The sequence below is a fragment of the Martes martes genome (assembly GCF_963455335.1).
Source record: "Martes martes genome assembly, chromosome: 14".
NCBI lineage: Eukaryota > Metazoa > Chordata > Mammalia > Carnivora > Mustelidae > Martes > Martes martes.
In genome coordinates, this window is record NC_137902.1 from 73,474,955 (window position 1) to 73,494,774 (window position 19,820).

At 47.8% G+C, this 19,820-nt stretch overlaps 1 protein-coding gene across 2 annotated transcripts in view; it reads left to right on the plus strand.

The window, feature by feature from the left end:
* Positions 1-4,301: 4,301 nt before the first annotated feature.
* PAPSS2 (3'-phosphoadenosine 5'-phosphosulfate synthase 2) overlaps positions 4,302-19,820 on the plus strand; it is a 69,843-nt gene continuing 54,324 nt past the window's right edge. The window contains exon 1 of one of the 2 annotated variants that reach the window (XM_080823602.1): positions 4,302-4,526. In XM_080823602.1, coding sequence (XP_080679728.1) covers positions 4,500-4,526 — 27 coding nt within the window. In that variant the 5' untranslated portion in view covers positions 4,302-4,499. The remainder of the gene's footprint in view (positions 4,527-19,820) is intronic. The other variant, XM_080823601.1, reaches the window with a different exon arrangement.

A 19,820-nucleotide genomic window follows, 5' to 3' on the forward strand; every position in this document is an offset into this window, starting at 1 on the left:
GCCTGGGAGTGTGGCCTTTTCCTCCGTGGGTAGGCTCCTGGCGGGAGGGTCCTGGCTGCTGTGCATCCCGGCTTGCAGCAGCTTTGCTGTGCCTTGCCTGGGTCTTTACAGAAGCTGGGGTGCTTCGGGAAGCAGGCCAGGGAGTGCTGGGATAGCAGGGACGTCAGCCTGGCAACCGATCCCCCTTCTATCTGCCTTATCCTTGAAACTCAAGTTAAACCATCATCACCGCCCACTAGAATCTGTTCATAGCCCAGCAGTCATTGCCTTCTTTGAGGCCCTCTCCCTATGACTTCGAATATGCCGTTATTCCAGCACGTATCACGTTTCCCTAGAATTATTTGTGTACATCTCCCTTACCAGACCAGGGACCCTCAGGACAGTGACTTTTCAGCCTGGGACACAGAAGTGTCGCATATGGACCAATGCAGAGTTGGAAGGCCAGCCACGTTGGCTAATGCCCTCGGATGAGCATGAAGAAGACAACGTGCAAATTCATATTGCTGTGGAATCAGATGGGGCACGCGTCCCCTCCTACAGCCTTCTCCCCTTCTTCTGTTTTATGTCCCGGACTCAGCCATACGGATATGTACAATTTTCTGAACATACCACGTGATTTCGTGCAGCTCTGTGCCTTTCCACTTTCACATTTACACACACACCCATTTTGGGGAGGAGAGGGGAGAGTGGGCAAAACCCTAGCCTTCTTTCAAGTCTCAGCTCATGTATTTTGTCCCCCCACCAAAATCTGACCTCTGTCTTCCAAAGTTGAGCTGGATGTCCCTCCTCTGTGCTCCCACAACATCCTTTCTTTTAACTGGGTGGCCTATTTAATCCATGCCCTCTATTTCTTCTAGAAAAGAGAATGACAGATACCCACAGCCGAATGAAAGTTCTCTGATCGTAGGATGCACTGAGATGCCCACAGCCTCCAGCATTCCCACCCCCCCATCTAATTGTTTACTAAGCTCCATAGCATGTGACCCCAAACCTATTTCAGCCAGTTGTAACTGTGAGTGAAGTTATAAGTCATTGCCTTTCATGTGACTTAAGTGAAAAGCACACAAGTGAAAAAAAGAGTAGTGTTTTCTGTGAGGACGATGGATAAACATCTATAAAGCTGTCCTGTTGACTCAGATGTGGGTGACAGAACAGGGATGGAATGGCACGCAGAAATCTTGAAAGGATCTCCTCTCACATTGCTTAAGGGCATGGAATTTTTAAATGGGCCGTACAGAATCCCAAACTGGAAATTGTTGAAGATACCTAATGAGAGTGGTTTTGGGAACTCCTGTCAGCAGAGCCACACCACAGTAGAACCCTTCAGGTGTGCGTCAAAGATTAATGGTTAGATTAGATTTTTACCTGCCCAGCCATGGATCGTACTGAAATGACTGGGACGGAGGTGGGACGCCGTTTGTCTCCCTCACTTGACTGTGAGTTTCTTGAACACAGGGATCACATCTTGCTTCCCTTGGGAGTACCTATGCCTAGGAAGAGTGTTTGGATCCTTTAGACGACTTTCTCTAAGGGACTTAGACTTGACTCAAGGGAACTCCTGAATTTATTTTTGGTTAAGGGGGTCAGGGGGTTTCAACAATAAGGTCTTTTTTCATCATGACCACTAGGGGGCAGTGTAGCTGCATTCTCTGGGAATGGCCATCGGGGGGAGCTTGTTTCCAAGCTAGATCCCCTAAACTGTGATGAGCCCCCCTCAAATGTGTTGGAGAACCTATGGCATAAAGCTCGCACCAACACTGGTGTTCTTTGTATATGTGTTTCCTTTGTTTATTTGTGGGAGCTCACTGATGCCATCTTTTCTAAACAGTAAAAGGACCAAGTAGTAACCACCACCTCATTAAGTTAATTATTAAACCCAGCCAGTTCTGGAAGGAAAAAAAGTAAATAGGCAGTAGAGAAAAAGCCCCTCATGCAAATTAGTGTAAGGATTACAAATTGGTACAGTGTAACTCACAGTACTTCATACCGAGGGCTTGGAGGGAGCATTACTGAGAAATTTATGGAGACTGTGTCCTTATGAATGGACAGACTTTAACACTTCCTCCCTCTTCCTTCTTTTGGCTCTGATGGGCTGGAATCACAAACTCCAAAAATTAAGCTACTGGTTGCTCATAGGAAGGAATGTCCTTTTCTAGGACCAAGATGGTAGTGAGATGAAAAAGAATTCAAGACATTGCCTTTGAAAGAAGAAAAAGAAAACCTGTGGAAGTAAAAAAGAATGATTAGCTTGCTTTTGAGTGAGTTGCCATGCTGAATTACAGCAGAACGGAAGGCCTGGGGTGTGGAAGGGTCTTTGACAATGCAGCCCGGAGCCAGGGGAGGGGAGGCAAGGCTGCCTACGTCACCAGAACTGCTTCCAAAGAAGTAGTAAAGCATGACTGTTCCAAAGTACTACTTGAGAATTAAATCTAAAACAAGATAAATAGTCCTGTGTGCAGTTTTCGTGGCATCTTGAACTAGCCAACCCAAAGGTGGAGTGGTTTAGGTCACAGGGCGTGGAGGGAGCCTCTGACCCAGGCTGGAGGCTCACCTCTGCCTCCAGCTGGTGACGAAGGTCAAGGGTCCCATTCCATCTCTCCTCCGGGTACCAGTTGGACATGGCCCCTCTGTGAAATATGGGGATGGGGCGATTGGACAGCAAAGGATCTCAAGACCTCCCCTAGGTCTAGACACTCGCATCTTCCTTTTCCAGAAAGTAACCCTTAGATACCCGCCCTCCACTTCCTTCTGTTTCTGAAACACTCCTATTTTAGAGGTCCTGTGAAAAAACACAGCAATCACACCAATTGCTCTTTCCCCATCCACACTTAATTCACCTTTTTGCTTACATCTGGCAGGGTTCGAGATATGGTTGGAATGGATACAAGAGGATTTTTCCGATGAAACAAGAACGGATGTTACTGCTTAAACCACATGAATTCAAAGGGTTTGTGTTCAGAACAGAAACTCAAATCCAGTATTTGCCCTCTAGTTGCTCACAGTTGAAGGGAGTGGTGGCTGCTTACTCCAAATGGGTAAGAAAATACATATACTGACATTTCAAGTCTGTACAAACATGTAAGGCTGCCTTTTAAGGGATTTTTTGTTTTGTTTTGATTCTGGTTTTCGACTGCTGACCGTTTTCTTTCCCACTTTGCCATGGAGAAGGCATGAAGAGCCAGATCTTCAGGCGTCTGGCAAGCTGTCCATCGTCCAGAAGTCCAGTTAGGGCTGAAACCAAAGTTCCACCCTTGACCTCCTCAGAAGAAATAACTTCTCCAGCCCCTTCACAGAAGGACCACAGCTGCAGGAGCTGTGCGGCCCCTGGGCGTCTTAATGGCTCCTTTTCAGAAAGTGTGGTCTTACTGATCTGTTTGTGCATTACTCAAGGAGTTAAGGTACAAAGAGGGGTGAGACCCAGCAACTGCCCTCAAAGTGCTTGTCACTAATTACAGCTTCCCTCCCCTTAAACCTCGGCTTCCCCCAGACTTTTGGGTTAAGAGAGTGGCCTCATGCCTTCTTCGGATAAAACCTTGTTTTCCTAGGGTTTAGGCCATCAGTGAGTTGGGCCTCCTTTTTGCTCTTTCCTCCAAGAGCCCGTCTTAGTTGCTGAACCCACAGAAGGACTATAGAAATACTTGGGGGCGGGAGGTGGATTGAGAAAAGTCGCTGGGCTGCCCATGGCCGTTTTCTGGGGCTGCCCTTGCTTACGTGACTTTGTGAGTTGCAGCTGGGCCTGAGCGGGCCCACCTGTGACAGGCAGACATTATCCTGAGCTCCAGGGAGCAAATGCACTCAGACCTCTTAGGGCCATGCCGGCTGGGGAGCGCAGGTGAGCCTCGGGCCCCTTATTTTATCATCGCATGTGATGACGCTGGTGTAGAAAGCCTGGGTTTGAGGCCCCTCACTTAGAATAGAACTTGGGGAAAGTCTGAAAGCCTCAGTTGCTTCTTAGTAAGATGGGGAGAAAGTAGGCCGCGATGGCTTCGCGGGGACGCAGGAGGAGCGCACAGCCGGGTGCAGGCGCAGGGTCAGTAACCGGAACCCTCGCCGCGGTTGCCCCCCGAAGACCCTGCCCACAGGCACGTCCCGGGGGCCGGAATCCTTCCTGGAAGAGGCGTGGGGAGGGGCGGGAGGCGGGGGCGCGCTGGCACCGGCTGGGCGCGGGCGAGGGGAGCGCGAACTCGACCCCGGCCTGGCCCGGGCGCGGCCGCTCGGGCGAGTAGGGGGCCGGGCCGGGACCCGCCCAGGCGGCGGCCGGGTCCCCTGGGCTGGGCGCTGCTGGCGGAGCCGACGGGGCGGAGAGGAGCGCGGCGGGGGGAGGAGTGGGAGGAGGGGGCCGGTCAAGGGAAGTGCGACGTGTCTGCGGGAGCCTTTTTATACCTCCTTCCCGGGAGTCGGGCCCCAGCAGCCGCCGCCGCGCTGAGAGTTCCCGCACCTCCGCTCCCGGGAGTCGAGCTCCGAGCGTCCGTCCGCCGCGCAGCGTCCAGTCCGCCAGCATGTCGGGGATCAAGAAGCAGAAGACGGTAGGCTGCGGGCCGCCTGCCCCCACCCCGCCGCCGCTCCCGGGCACCGGGTCCCCTTCTCCGGGAGCGGGCGAGTAGCCGGGCGTGGAGGCTCCGGCGCTGGGAAGGGAGAAGGAGGAGGAGGAGGGAGAGCGGGGAGGAGGGACGCGGGGCAGCCCTCGCGGGCAGTCCCTCTCTGCCCGCGCCCCGGGGAACCTGCGCGGCCCGGGGTCGCCACGCCCGGGAGGGGGCTCCGGCGCGCGCGGCGGTCCTGACCGAGCCAGAGTGCAGGGACGGGAAATTTCCTCTCTTCCCCAAGAGCTTCCCCGGACCCGCCTTTTCTTCCGTGTGACCTCCGCGCCGCTCGTGGGTGGCCCAGAGCCCCGGCCGGTTCCGCCGGGTCTGGGCGCACGTCGGCGGCACTCCCTGGGGTTTTGTGCCTGCCACCTCCTCGGAGGGGACGTTAATGACAGATCTCGTGGGGGAACCGGCAGCCGCCTCCCCTGGCGGCCCTTAGCCCTCCGGCTTGACTCAGCGCCGTGCTGGCAGCGGGCGGCACCTCGGGGTCCGCCCCGGGCCTCCTCGGCTTGGTGGGTTTCGATGAGTGGACTGTTTTGAGGAGGCTCAGCTTAATCCAGAAGTGATCTGGGCCATCCCTTTTTGGGAAATAGAGGGATTGTCAAAGAAAAGTTCCTTTCTCGGCAATAGGGTTCCTATTTTTTTTTAAAGTAGGCTCCACGCCCAACGTGGAGCCCATGAGGGGCTCAAGCCACGACCCTGAGATCAGCACCTGAGCTGAGATCAAGGGTCGGTTGCTCAACCGACTGAGCCACCCAGGTGCCCCCAATAGGGGCTCCTATTAATTTCGCTTCCTAAAAATGGTAGCAGTGATCACTGACTCCGGGTGGGAGGAACCCTGCAGACAGCGTTCGGTCCACACCAGAGGTGGGCTGCAAGCCTCGCTTAGGTCTCAGTGCGCAGGCGGACTGCGGATGTTCATCTTTATCACACCGCAAGCCTCAGGTGGTTTATGCTGGTTACCGAGAGGGTTGACCCCCTCATAGAATTAGAGTTGAACTTGGCACATCGTAGGTGCTGATCACGGAACTATCTTTGAGGTGTATTCCTGGCCGGCTGGGAGGAGGGTCCTGAAGGGGGCTGGGCAGGGGCGTCAGCAAGGAAAAGGCAGCGGGCGCCGCATGGTTTCAGGCGACCCCACAAGACAGGCAAGAAGGTCCAGGATGAAGGCGACATCAACTTCAGAAGGGAGAGTGATCGGGGTCCAGCTGCCTTTTATAGGAGCGATTTTCAAGTGTGGAGACTCTGAGTATTGTTCTGTCTTTAAAAATATTGTTAAGTGAAAATCATCCGCGTTTTATTCGCATCTAATAGGATTAATTTCTGTAGAATTCTAAATGGTATCTTCTACTTGACAAGCTGTGGTGGCACTGGGCGGCTTTGCCTATCAGTGGGGTTTTAGTACTTCCTGCTGCTTCAAGATTCCTTCCCAGTTCTGGTAGGGAGCTTTGTCAGGCGTTAGTAACGAAGGGGTAGGTGGTCTTTTCCTTCACACCCCAGTCAGCAGACCCTCCTGCGGTGAGGAGCATCCGAGAGCAGGGCCTACAAACTGATGCCGGGCCCTGTGCAGTCAGAGAGTGAGAAATTTGAGGGCCCAGACAGTTTGCTTTTGCTATCTGCTCATTTTAAGCCTTCTATTTTTTGTTTGGGTGTGTGTGTGTTCTGTGTAGGATTAAATTAACACCTGAAAAAGCTAGCAGCACTTCTGAACTTTTATTTAGCCAACAGGATTATAATCCACATACTAACATGAGTTCCAGAAGGGCCCGATAGAGGCGACTGGGTAAAGGAAGCCAGCTTTAAATGCATCCGAAATCTCTCAAGCTTTAATTTTTTTTTAAAGATTTTATTTATTTATTTATTTATTTATTTATTTGACAGAGATCACAAGTAGGCAGAGAGGCAGACAGAGAGAAGGAAGCAGGCTCCCCGCTGAGCAGAGAGCGGGATGCGGGGCAGGACCCCGGGATCATGACCTGAACTGAAGGCCAAGGCTTTAACTCACTGAGGCACCCAGGCACCCCTCTCTCAAGCTTTTAAATGTTAACTCTGCATGTATCTGAAACCTTGCGGTCCCAGACAAAGTATGTCCACACACTTGGCCTTGGAAATAATCATTAGTTGAGAAGTAGGTCATGCTGATCTAGAAAGCTATCCTAAAAGTGAGTTGGGGCTGCCTTTTTCAGAGACTCACAGGGATCCCTGCCTTATTTTCTGCGATGTCCACAGAGGGTGGTCGATGTACACCACGGTCATTGCGGTAATTGCAAATATTTGTTGCACTCCTAATTGTGTGGGATGAATACAATACATCTTTCCCAGGATTTTTTTTGGGGGGAGGGCACACTCTGAATGAGCGACTATAGGATGACTTTCTTTTCTTTCTTTTTTTTTTTTTTTTAAAGATTTTATTTATTTGACAGACAGAGATCACAAGTAGGCAGAGAGCCAGGCAGAGAGAGAGGAGGAAGCAGGCTCCCCTCTGAGCAGAGAGCCCAGGACCCTGAGATCATGACCTGAGCCGAAGGCAGAGGCTTTAACCCACTGAGCCACCCAGGCACCCCTAGGATGACTTTCTTAAGAGCTTGAGAAGAAAATGAAAAAAATTTTTATAAGGGAAAGTAGCACATTCCTTCTGGGCTAGGCATCCTTACCATGAAAAGCACAGACAACACTGTGTCCCCTCCGTCTCTCCCTCCCTTGCCTTACTTACCTCCAGCTCTGGCCACCAACCGTCCCGCCCACATGCACTCAGACCCAGGAGAAGGAAGGAGGTGGTCTGCCTCCACAGGACTGGGAAGAAAGGCAAAGGCCTGATTCTTTCTTCTTGCATCATTTCCTGGATTAGCATTTTTTTCAAGGCAGTGTTGTTGTGTTCAGACAATGTTATTATGTCCCAGAGACAGATGACCAATCTAAAAAAGACAACTGAGATAGTAAAATACTTTCCAAAGCATCAAGCAAGCCAGTGGTTGGGAAGGAGTGAAGGGGTATTGGTACCTTAAAACGATCCATAAATATAAGCGATTATTTACCTTTTATTATTTTATGGAGTCTGTACAATACCACATTAGTTTTCCCATAGGAGTTACTTCAAAAACTTTGACGATGCTCCCTAGGGCAAGACATGAATTTTCGATGAGTATCCACTGGAAGGAGAAACCAGCACTACTTAGAGGCCACACTGTCTTTCATTTCATCCACACGGTGGCCTGTGCCCTGCCAAACTGAGCCTCGTCTCTAGGGGAGGAGCATGCCAGGAGCAGGTCAGGATTTGAATCCAGGTCTGTCCACCTTCCTCGATCATGCGCCTGCTGTATCTGTTTCAGGATGTAATCTCTAGTGCGTAGTACCCATCTGTAAAATGGAGGTAACGATGCCTTAGCCCTTACGAGGTTGTGAGGAGTAAAGAACTAAAAAGTATCTCGCATAGATCCAGGCCCCGAGTAAGTCCCCTGTATGTGGTAGCTGTAGTCACTCCACTACGATGTCCTGGTTCGTCAAACAAGAAGCAGAAAGCACAGGTCCTAGTGTTCGGAAAGCTAGGTAAGTAAGAACCACCAGAATATTTAATAAGAGCGAACAGCTGCAGAAGAATAGAAGTCATGATCTGAGCCGTCGTCGGGAAAAGCTGGAGAGAAGAGCAGGGCCAGAGTAACCCAAAGTTCAGCAAGATGTTGCCAACAACGTTGGCCAAGAAAGAAAGGCCTTCTATGTAGGTGTCACTATAGGACTAACCTCTCTCCACCCTTCCTGTGCCTTCAACTGTTTCCGCATCTGCCTTAAAATTAGTGTTTGTCCAATTCATGCTGTTACCCCAGACTCCTCTGTGTGGACTTTTGCCATTAAAGATAAATGCAGCTCCGTCGGAGATCGGTATCCGTGTCTTTCATTACAGTTCTGTCCAGGCACCAGAGTGTGCGGTTTGCTTAGAGGATCATCAGGCCTAACTTGAACGTGGGTTTGGGGACCCGAAGAGGAATCAACAATGTCAATGTCAGTCCTCTAGGAGGTGACTGTTTATTTCAAAGTCCATGAATAAATAGTCCCGGGCACTCCTTAGTCTTTGTGTTTGGAAGTCTTAGGAAAACACAGAGGCCAAACATAAACATGAATATAATGTCATTTCAGAGAAGCTTTCATCCCCTGGGTGAATTGTTCACAGGACAGCTGTGATGACATGCGTCCCCAGCCACCTGACACAGCACCTGGTACACACTAGGTGCTCAGTAAGTTGTTGCACAAATGGCCACAGAACTCATTAAAGGGTGAATGTGCTTGTAGGATCTCAATTTTTCTGAGAGTTCCCCTTCTCTCTCCTCTGTCTGCTCCTCTGTGCTTGCTTATTTTTGCCTGGGTATTTGTCATTACCACTGAAAAAGGACTTGCAGGGGTTCTTTGAGGCTTAGGATGAATGGCCTTTTTTCGGGGTAGAATTTGTTTTGTTTCTGCCGGGTCTCTGGCAGCACCACGGGTCTGGGACCACTTTGACCTAAATTTACCACTTTAAGTGTTTCAGACCACCCAGGTGAGGTGAATTTGAGTTGCAGTTTTGCACACAAGGGCCAGCTTCTGCAAACAAGTTCTCACACCCACCCCGCCTCCCCCCAGGAATACTTTCAATGCCAAGGCAAACTGTCCTTGTAGCCTGTCCGTGTGGGAGGTGGGTTTCTTCGTCCGTGTAGGGGAGGACTCTCACGAGCCTCAGCTTAACTTGACAAGGCTTTTTTATTCTTCCCACTTGGGTGCGTTCCGGGCTTCAATTTCTGCTTCAGCTCCCGGTGAGGCTGTCGAAATCGTTCACACCTGCTCCTGCCAGGAGAGAAGTGCCTCCCTGATTGCTTACCTCTTCCGTCCCTACTTCCTTGCGGATTTTAACCTGGTAGTTTCTTTTTCTCTTGTCAGCTTCTGATGTTTCTAATTAGATTATGTTATAACTTGCATTTCTTATTTGTTTGCATGGAAGGAAATGTGTGCAACCTAGACCATCAGTGCTGGAGACAAACATCTCTGCCTCTTCTTGATTCCTGTGTGTCACTAATGTTTCCTATGTGACCTTTATCTTCCCTACTTGTATCATTCTTATAAAGGGAGCACTTTAAAAAGAAGTGCTTTAAAAACCGAAATCAGATTGCTAGTCAGAAATACTTAATTTAATCCCTTTTCCTTACAAAATACTAATGTCAGGGCTAGGGAGGGGGCTCTTACCTTATCTGGGTGGGCATCCTTTGAGATGTGCACCATTCTGTCTCCTCCTTAGTGTTGGTCCAGTTCAAGTGCATTCTGGTCTGAAAGGCCCCTTCTTGTTTTTCCATGTCCTCCTCCTTGGCTACCTTGAGGTCACAGCAGCCCCAGCACAGTTCTGGGGCTAAGATCCTGACGTTCCCCGCCATTCCCGGGAGTGTGGGAACCAGGCTCCTGCCCTGGTGTGAGCAGGCCAGCACTTTGAGGGGCTCTGGGGGCTGCTGGAGTCTGCCCATGCCTCCTGTCCTCTGGGGTCCGTCCGGGATCACAGGCACATTCAGTGTCCCCCACTTTCAGAGTCCCCCAAGCTACTTGGCCGCCCTCTCCCCGAGCCCAGCGCCAGGCACAGGACACCACACTCTTTCCCAGACTCACACTGGTGTGTCAGCGCCCTTTGCTTTCAATAAATATGAAATAAAATTTTCCAGCAAGGTCAGTTAACAATAACATTGGATATGTACGGATTTGGTCTTTTTGTTCCTCTTTTCTGCCTTTTCAGTCACCAGATAGTTTTTTCAACTTAGCATAAGTTGGTGCACAAGATGGCACTTTTTTTTCTCTCTGTAAGGGAGCCACTGTCCCAAACTTGAACTTGAACTCTCCTCTGATAACACATGGTGACTTCCATCCATTGGCTGGGGTGACTTCCTGTAAAACCTTCTCAGCAGCTCCTTCTGCATTTCAGATTTTCTCTGGGAGTTGATTTTGCTGTAACTGGTATCGAGGAAACATGACTGCCACGTAAACACAGCAAACTCAATCTGTCTAGCGGCAAATATTAACTTTTGGCAATAAAACTGGATGGCCTGTGACCTGTTACAAAGCTTTTCTAAAAGCATGAATGTACTATGTCACCGGCTACATCGTTAGAGGTGATCATTTCTATGCCAGCTTAAGATTTGCTGTAAATATCTACTTACTTAACAAGTGCTTTCTGTGTTTTGTTATGAAAATACTGACATTTATCCACCCAGCGTCTATAGCTAGTCTAGTGCTACTGCAATTACTTCTTTTTTAATGTATGCGGGGTCTGTGCTTTGAAAATCATTTGTAGACTTCGGTTAGAGACCTACATCACCTACATTAAAGTCTGAGATGTTATCCCCATAACCTCTTTCATTGACTCCCTCCCCAGTCATCGTTTATTTACGGATAATTCATGCCTTCCCAATTTCGAGCAAGATGAGCAACCCGAGATATTGGCGACAATTTTTATTTTATTATGTATTTCCTACTGTTAAAAACCTGAATTCACTTTTCAGTGCCCCGCTCCTGGTTCCGTTGTCCACTACTTTGTTTTCCTTAAGGTCTCTAAAATCTTTCCCCTTCTTGTTCCTGTCATGTCCTCACGTACCTCAGACTCCATTCACTCAACAAGGGTTTACTGAATAACCCGCCTAGGATCTGGGCTTGCTGTCATTAGCTGTAGCTACTAAAGCCTTGTATTTTCTAATTATAGTTTTTTAGTCCATTCAAACTCTGTCATTAAGTCTTTTCTAAACATAGCATTTACTTTTTCTAATTGTAACACCCGACCCACAACCTTTATACTCTTTCCACCTTCTGCCCAGTCAGTAAGTACTACAGTACCCTGGGTCCAAAGCCACACAATTCTCCCACTGACTTCTCATACAATTTAAAAAATCCTTTTCTCTACTAAGCTAAAATTTTAAAGACTGTGTTTATTTGTCTGGGAGAGAGAGAGCGAAAGAGAGAGCACAAGCAGGGGGAGCAGCAGGCAGAGGGAGAAGCAGGCTCCCCGCCGAGCAAGGAGCCTGATGAGGGGCTTGATCCCAGGACCCCGAGATCACAACCTGAGCCAAAGCCAAACGCTTAACCACTGAGCCACCCAGGTGTTCCAGAATTTTAAATGATTTACTTTTAATTCAGGTTGTTCCTCTTTATTTCTATTTTTTTGAGCCCAATGGCAAGGCTTGGACTCATGACCCTGAGATCAGCCTGAGCCGAGATCAAGAGTCAGATGCTTAACGAGGCTGTTCCTACTTTAAAAATGTATTTTTAAATACAGGACCCTAACATTTTACTTCTGGAAGAAAAATTAAGAGCTCATCTTAATAAGCCCTGTGTAATTGTGATTGATACACAGCTTTTCCAAGCTTGCCGGGGGCCGTCTTCCCCGCCAGCTGGTTGGTGATCCTACCATGGAGTTGGAACTCTGGCCCCTGACTGCACCCCCACCACTTCTGTCTGTAGCACATTCCTTTTGAAGGAGGCCCTACCCATTTCTTTCTACAGCTTTGCTGCTGCTTTTATTGACTTGGAAATATTTTCCATAGATTAAAAAACAAAACAAAACACCACTCCCGAGTTGATTATCAGTGAGTCATGATTACACCCTAATTTAGCTCTAGCATTTTGTTTTGACCTTCTGGAGATACAGACCAAAAACCAGTGTTCCCCAAATGTTAAGTTTACTATTTTGAAATATTTTTTGAGTGGGCAGCCCATATCCCTTTCGAAAATTCAACCTATTCCCTTAACCTCACTCACTCTTCCTTAAGCCTTCTCAGTTTAATTATTTTATCAAAAAAAAAAAAAAAAAAAGCAAGAGATGCCAGTGATTATATGGTGTGTGATACAGATAAAACTGTATTTGGTAGAAGTCAGACCTTGTCAGTTACACACTCAGACCTCCGATCCTGTAGTTCTTAGAATTTCCAGCTTAACCTCAGAATCCATCCATCTCTGTTTATCCTAAATTCATGAAGTACCATAAAGTCTACTATAATGATTGTGTGGTCCTGCCATGTGAATCTACCTAGTCCACTGAGTCCCAGTAGAGAGGGGCCGTTCCAAAATTATATGAGTGATTACAGCTCTTGGACCATGGGATCAGTAATACAGCAATGCATTGAGTACTTACTAAAAAATAAAAGAAAAAATTTTATACTCATCCATTGTGTTTACGTGAGTCATAGAAGAAGAGAGCTCCTAACACGTTGACATTAGGATTCCACCTGAGGGATTTGCATATTTATCAGGAGTTTTGATTTCTAGAGCATGTTTTCTTAGAAAATTCCTACGGTGTTGCGACTTGTTCCTCTCCAGCGCTGAGCACGAATGTGACAGGCCCCATTCCAGGGGGTTCCTGTGCTTTATTTTAGCTCACCCAGGGCTCTCAGCATCTCAGGAAGCAAGCTTAGGAACACAGAGTCAGAAGGGAGCTCATTTACCTGAAGGAAGTCTTTAGAGATTTACTCACAGGAGAAGCTAAAACCTTCTCAGCTCCTCTGTGGTTAATAAGTTGTTTATTTCATAGAGGAAGGAGACTTAGGTAACTAGTATTACTGCTTCATTTGCAAAATATTTTGGCAGCTGCCTAGTGCTAATATCTCAAGATAATAGTAATGAAAGCTTTTCTTTCTTTTTCTTTTTTTCTCTTCTTTGAGAGAGCGAGAGCGCATAAGCAGGGTGGGGCGTGGGGCAGAGGGAGAGACAAAGTCTCAAGCAGACTCTACGCCCAGCACAGAGTTCAAGGCAGGGCTCGGTCTCCCCGTCCTGAGATCATGACCTGAGCTGGGATCAACAGTGAGATGCCTAACTGACTTAGGCCACCCGGGTGCCCCAATAATGAATTCTATTTAGAGATACTTCCCAGCATTTTTTTTTTTTAAAGGGTAAAGGACACGTTTATCTTTACACACTTTCCCCCCCTTCTGGTGACAGAAGGTGAGTAATTGGAAAATGAATTTTCTCTGTTTTCAGGCCCAACAAGCATGGGTAACAGTTTTATTTGTCAGCCTCACCACGTTCCTATTCAGCAAACACAGAATGATTTGTTTCCACTAAAGCTGCTAATACTCGAGCCAAGTAGTAAGTGTGATTCGTAGACACAATAAAAGGTGACCAGGCCAACAGTGCATTTTTCATACAATAAAAATTTGACCCAAATGGAGGTCAAGGCTGATGGATGTTGGCGGCCAGATGGAGATGGCTTTGGTTTCAGTAGGAACCAACAAGGCGCATGTAGAGACTCAGAGTTAGAAGGCACCTTCCGTTTGGGGGGAATGGTCGCATTAGCGTGAAGAAGAGAGAGCAGCACTAGTGGGTGTGATTCTGGGGGTGAGCGTGAACTCCTTTACTGGAGACACAGGGTTACGTTATTTCAACGAAGAGAGTAGTGTGGTGACGGCATAGAAATTCGATCACAAGAAGCCGTGTCTTCACTGTGCCAGACACACTGGATACACGCTTCTGTCCAGAGGGTGAGCTGTAGCAGCACAGTTAGCTGCTTTAATGAGCGGGAAAATCTGGGCCATCATGAATATCTGGTTTCTTCCACTTTTTTTCCCCCCAGTGTTGAGTCTACCTATTTTTTTTTTTTTTCAAAAGATTTTATTATTTATTTGAGAGTGAGACACAAGCAGGGAGAATGGCAGCAGGAGAGGGAGAAGCAGTCTTCCTAGCTGAATAGGGATCCAGGACCCTGAGATCATGACCAGAGCTGATGGCAGACAGCCTGAGTCTTTCTTTTAATAAGTCTTTTCAACAGCACACTGTGAGACGAATTCTTGATCTCAATGTAAATCTCCCTCAGGTTCAGAAAGGTATCTTCCTTGATCCAGCTGGGTTCCCTAAACGGAGGGAGCAAGCACTTATTCGGGGACTTTCCACGGTATCTTATCTCACAGAAACCAATGAAGTAAATGCCGGGTGTTCTCATCCACACCCGTGGTCTTAGGAGGTCAAACACCTTGCCTTTGGAGACTGCGCAGCCCCCGGGAGTGACCTCCGGGAAGCATGAATGCTATGTTTTCCATCATTCTTTTTCTTTTGTTCTTTAATGTAATGGAGATCATGGATGGTAAGACCATCAGCATGAAGAAGATTATTCTGATTATTTAAAGCCGGCTTAGAATTTTGTCTTTGTGGATGCAGATGAAGGCAGGGAAGAAACTGAAAAGACGCCAGTGGTTGCCCTGACGGGGATTTTCCTCCGTGGCTTTCTGGAATGTGGTATCATCTGCAGAAGATGTGGATTTTAGCAAATGCCGTTAAAAGGCAATAAATTTTCGTTTGGATGAGGCTCTGTGGCCAGTTTTAGGAGCAGTGGTGTTTGGAATGAAACCCAGCATCTTGCTTTAACAACACAAAGCTTCAGTGTTCTAGCGGTTGAATGCACACACTCAAGAAGAAGTGTCCTTAGAAATCGTGGCAGTGACTTACATGTAACTCTAGATCTCGCCTTGTTCATTATGTGAGCGCTGCACAGACCAGCATTCATGACCTCGCCGTTCCCAGAGCCCCGCAAGCTCGGCGCCTGTTCTCTGGCTGTGCGAGGGGCTCCGCCGGCATTTCCACAGCTCCGTGCGGAATTGTAATCTTTCAGGATTCAAGGAGCCCGTGTCCTATGCACAGCTCATTACCAGAACTGATTGTGAAAGTGTCAAAAAATACATAGAGGTAATAAAACACAGCCTATGGTGGGCCGATTGTAGGGTCAGTGTTTGCAGAAGGGCATCCCAGACCTGCGTCACACCTTACAGCTCTGTGGTTTGGGGCATGTTCTGAATACAGTTCCCCGTTTGGGGGGGACAGAGTTTGCTGTGTGCTGTGTTTCTACGAGGGGGATTGTCACCTCTCTGAACTCTAGCAGGGCTCCTTGGGGTAAGGCACAATCCCTTCCTTTCATCATGCTTGTCCTAGCTTCCTTGTAAATTCTTGGTAATCCCAGCAGCTCTCCCGAGTGGGTGGTTACAAGTACTACAAATCCTAGACAAGGACACTAAAGAGATGGGGCCTTCTCATGAGCCAGTGGGAGAGTAGCAACAAGCCCAGTTTCCCAAGATCCCTAGTATCTCATTTTGTCCCCCCAGACGGAAGCTCGGGGACATGAGTGATACTTGAATGAAGGGTTTCTTCCTGGGATTGGCCCGACTACTTGTGTGTCGTGAGGCACTATCTGGCCTCATTCCCGTTGAGAGAGTGAGTCCTGTGTCACAACACCTGCAGTTAAGTGGTTCAGCTAATTACATGTGTTTTTATGTGTCTCTAAAAGACACACGTGTCTCTAACACGTGATCCTTGAAGTAGAGTTGTACATTCAAATGTTTCTGCTGTGTGTGTGTGTTCTAACAAGGAGATGGGAACTAAACCATTTCTTTGCTGCTATTTCATCCTGGAGTATGTTCTTATTTCCATGGAACATCAGACTGCTGAAGCCATGTCTCTTCGTGTATCATCCCGGGTGGCTTTGAGGATAGTTGGCCTGTATAATGTGGAAATGGTCACTATCTAAAAAAGTTGATATAGACAGAAGCTTGAGGAAAGAAATGGGCGTGAGTCAAGGAGCTCTCTGGAGTTGGGGAGGGGTCTCCGGGCCCTGTGGGTGAGGAGTCAGGAGCTTAGGCCCCAGAGGCCCAAATCCAGCCCCCTGCCTGTTTTGGTATGGCCTGTAAGCTAAGACCGGTTGTTACTTTTTTTTTTTTTTTTTAAGATTTTATTTACTTATTTGACACATGGAGGGAGATCTCAAGCAGGCAGAGAGGCAGGCTGAGAGAGAGGAGGAAGCAGGCCCCCCACCAAGCAGAGAGCCCAATGTGGGGCTCGATCCCAGGATCCTGAGACCATGACCTGAGCCGAAGGCAGAGGCTTTAACCCACTGAGCCACCCAGGTGCCCCTGTTACATTTTTTTAAATGGTTGAGTATAAAAGTCAAAGGAGGAATTCTATTTCATGACATGCAAAAGTACGTGAAATTCAAACTCCTGTGTCTCTACATAAAGCTTTGTTTGAACTGGGCACTGGTCATTCACCTACATGTTGTGGCTACTTTCCCCAGAGACATGACTGTTTTCAGGAGACCCCATGGCCTGTAAAACTCCCTCTGACCCACCCTTTTTAAAAAAAGATTTTATTTATTTCAGAGAGAGAAAGAGCAAGCATACGCAGGGGGAGGGGCAGAGGGAGAAGCAGAGTCCCCGCCGGGCAGGGAGCCTGATGTGGGGCTCGATCCCAGGACCCTGAGATCATGACCTGAGCCACCCAGGGATCCCTACTCTCTGCCCCTTTCAGAAATGTTTGCCACCTCCTGCTATTGACCGTGAGGGCCAGTGCCCTGTTCTGACCCACTGTGGCCAGCGGCCTGGGAGCCTGTCCTTACATCTGAATTCAGAGGGCTGGGGGCCAGGCCTTACTTCGCCAGCTCCCCCACCCCCACCACCACCACACTGAGTTGTGTTTGGTGTATTGCCGTTCCTTTGTTTTTTTTAAAAAAATTACGTTTACAAGAGTTCAAGAAACTCATTGTCCTGTCTCCTGTAATGATATTATGGAGTTATTGTTCATTTACATTCTCCTTAGAGAGACCCAGGGGAGAAACTTCCATCTGCACTTAGTACAAGAAGAGTTGTATTTTTTGGAGGTGTTTGCTTGTTTCTTTGTTTCGTTTTGTTTTTGTTTTTGGTGTCATCCTTTGGAAACCGGAAACCGTGTGACTGTCTGGGTTTCCCCCCTCAAAATACCTGCCAGTGAACTCAGGTGTGAAGGTGCGGCCCACGGTGCATGGTTTTGCTCTAGCTTCATGCTTGGTGCCCTGTCCCTTTATGTCTCTGTGCCGTTTTCTCTTTTCTCTTTCTCCTCCATTTCTGATTCACGAGCTTTCGCTATGCTTTGTGTATCTTACAAGTCACTGTACATTTCTTAAGGAACCATGCAGAAAATACTAAAAAGACACATTTAAATTTTGGTTCCAGAAGATCACAGAGCTCTCCTTACGGACCCACTTCAGAGAGCCCTCCACCTTCTCCCCATTATTGTGTGACCGTCCAGGGCTCTGTGTCTGCAGGGCCTTCAACATTGGTCCCCGACAGGCTCGCCGGAGCTCCTGGGTCTGTGTGCTCTCCACCTTGCCTGCAGGCTTAGAAACAAACCGCTTCAGGAGGGATGATCAGATCAGAGGCTCTTCATCTAGAATCCAGAGAACTCAGGACAGTTGTGAACAAGGGTGGGGATTTTTTTTTTTTTTTTTTTTCTTTAAGAGACATCAGGGTCGGGGGGTCGGTGGTAGGGTGGGGCAGAGGGAGAGAGAAAATCCCAAGCTGACTCCATGCTGAGCACAGGAGCCCACCTTGGGGCTCGATCCCACGACCCTTAGATCATGACCTGAGCTGAAATCAAAGTCCGACACTCAAGTGAATGAGCATTTCATTTTTTAAGGCCTCATTCAAATAAATCACTTAAAGGACTTGACTTATGGTGCCCTCTTGGAGCATTGATTCTGGCTGTCACCATTCATCATCACTTCTTTCTTCCGTAAAACGAGGAGTATACATGTGCTCATACAGAAATCCTCTTGGCTTTTGCCATATCAACTCCTTGTATTTTCTGGTGAGAAACGAAAAACCTGGGGCACCGGGGTGGCTCAGTTGGTTAGGCGACTGCCTCCAGCTCGGGTCATGATCCCAGGGTCCTGGGATCAAGCCTGGCATCGGGCTCCCTGCTAGGGAGCCGCCTTCTCCCTCTCCCTCTGCTGCTCTGCCTGCCTGTGCTCTCTTGTTCTGTCAAATAAATAAATGAAATCTTAAAAAAATAAAATGTATGAAATGAAAAACATACCACTTTCACACTCTGATTGGTAGTTCACAGTAAAGAGATTTGTGTCTCCACATTTTCAGAGCTTGGTGTGGAAACATTTGTAGGTTTGGAATTGGATAAAAAGAACAAACACTACCAGGGGTTAATGACCTAATACTTTTCATGTGGTTCTGTGCCTCTAGTGGTTCTGTTGTTGTTTTCATTAATCAAGAATATTTATTGTTCATGGACCGGGGAGCCAAGCTTCATTGAGAGTAGTATTCTTTGCTAATACCCGGGTGTTGTAAGTCCCTGGTTAGAATTCTCTGTACACTTGCCCGTGTTCGGTGCTGTCTTGTGTTCCATTCATTATGTGGGTTCTGCATGCTTCCCTGAATTGATTGGAACCTGAGTGGGAGCTTAGGGACTGTCTTGCGCAAAATTTTTCAATCCTGCTAAGCTTTACAAAATACTGAGGCCTGCACTGCACTCCCAGAGAATTGGATTAAATCAGTGTGTGTTGGTTTCTTTAAAAGCTGGCTGGGAGTTTCCTCAGTTCTCCTCTGCTAGAGAACCGCGGTCTAGCCTGATTACTTGCTTGGACAGATGTGGAGCATTGCAACATGCCCGAGGGCCAGCAGCTAGCCAGTAACAGGCTGGTTCTCTCCACTGTGGGATGCTGCTTGCCCTTTTTGGATTTTTTTCTTTTTTCCAGAAATGTTAGGCCATTTCCTAGCTAAGGCAGACTTCTGTGATGGCTGCATTCCTCGTGGAATATTTAAAATGAAATATTGCAACTGGAATGTTTAAAAGCTTGCCAGGCTTGTCCTGTTTTGCCATTACCTAATGAGCAGACAGCTTTCTGGAAAAACCTGGAGAGCATTCTTTTAGTCAGCTGTTCTTGGCTGTGGTGACTATTTAGCCTTGGAAATGTGCCCCATTCTCATATCACAATCAAGAGGGTGGCCCATTTTTGTAAGTTGCTTGTGATTCTTGATAATGTAAGTCTCCAGTCCTCACTGTTGAACCTCGTGTGTTCTGGTGGGAATACAGCTAAACGAATCAGGAACCCGCAGTGGAAGAACTCTCCAGAAATGCCTTTGCTTCGTGAGTGGTCAGTGTAACCGGCATTTCTGGGGGAAAATGTGGAAGTACCTCCTGGGCCGAAAGGCTGGCCCTTTATGTTTTTTGTTCCTAGCACTTAAGATTACTTAGAATGAATCAATTTAATTTATAACCAAGCCTTTTCCACCCATCGTGACTTTTCTTGCCTCAGTTTTTCTGTTCATGGGTTTTGATCAACTTAAATTTATCTCATTAGGTTTAAAAATCAAGGTTTCTAGCACTTACCTTCCTAGAGATTATTCATTCTTAATGCAGTACCTAGAAGAACAAGTAGACATTTAATACAGATGTTTAGGCTTCAAGAGATTGGATGACTCAAGCCCATAGCAGTTC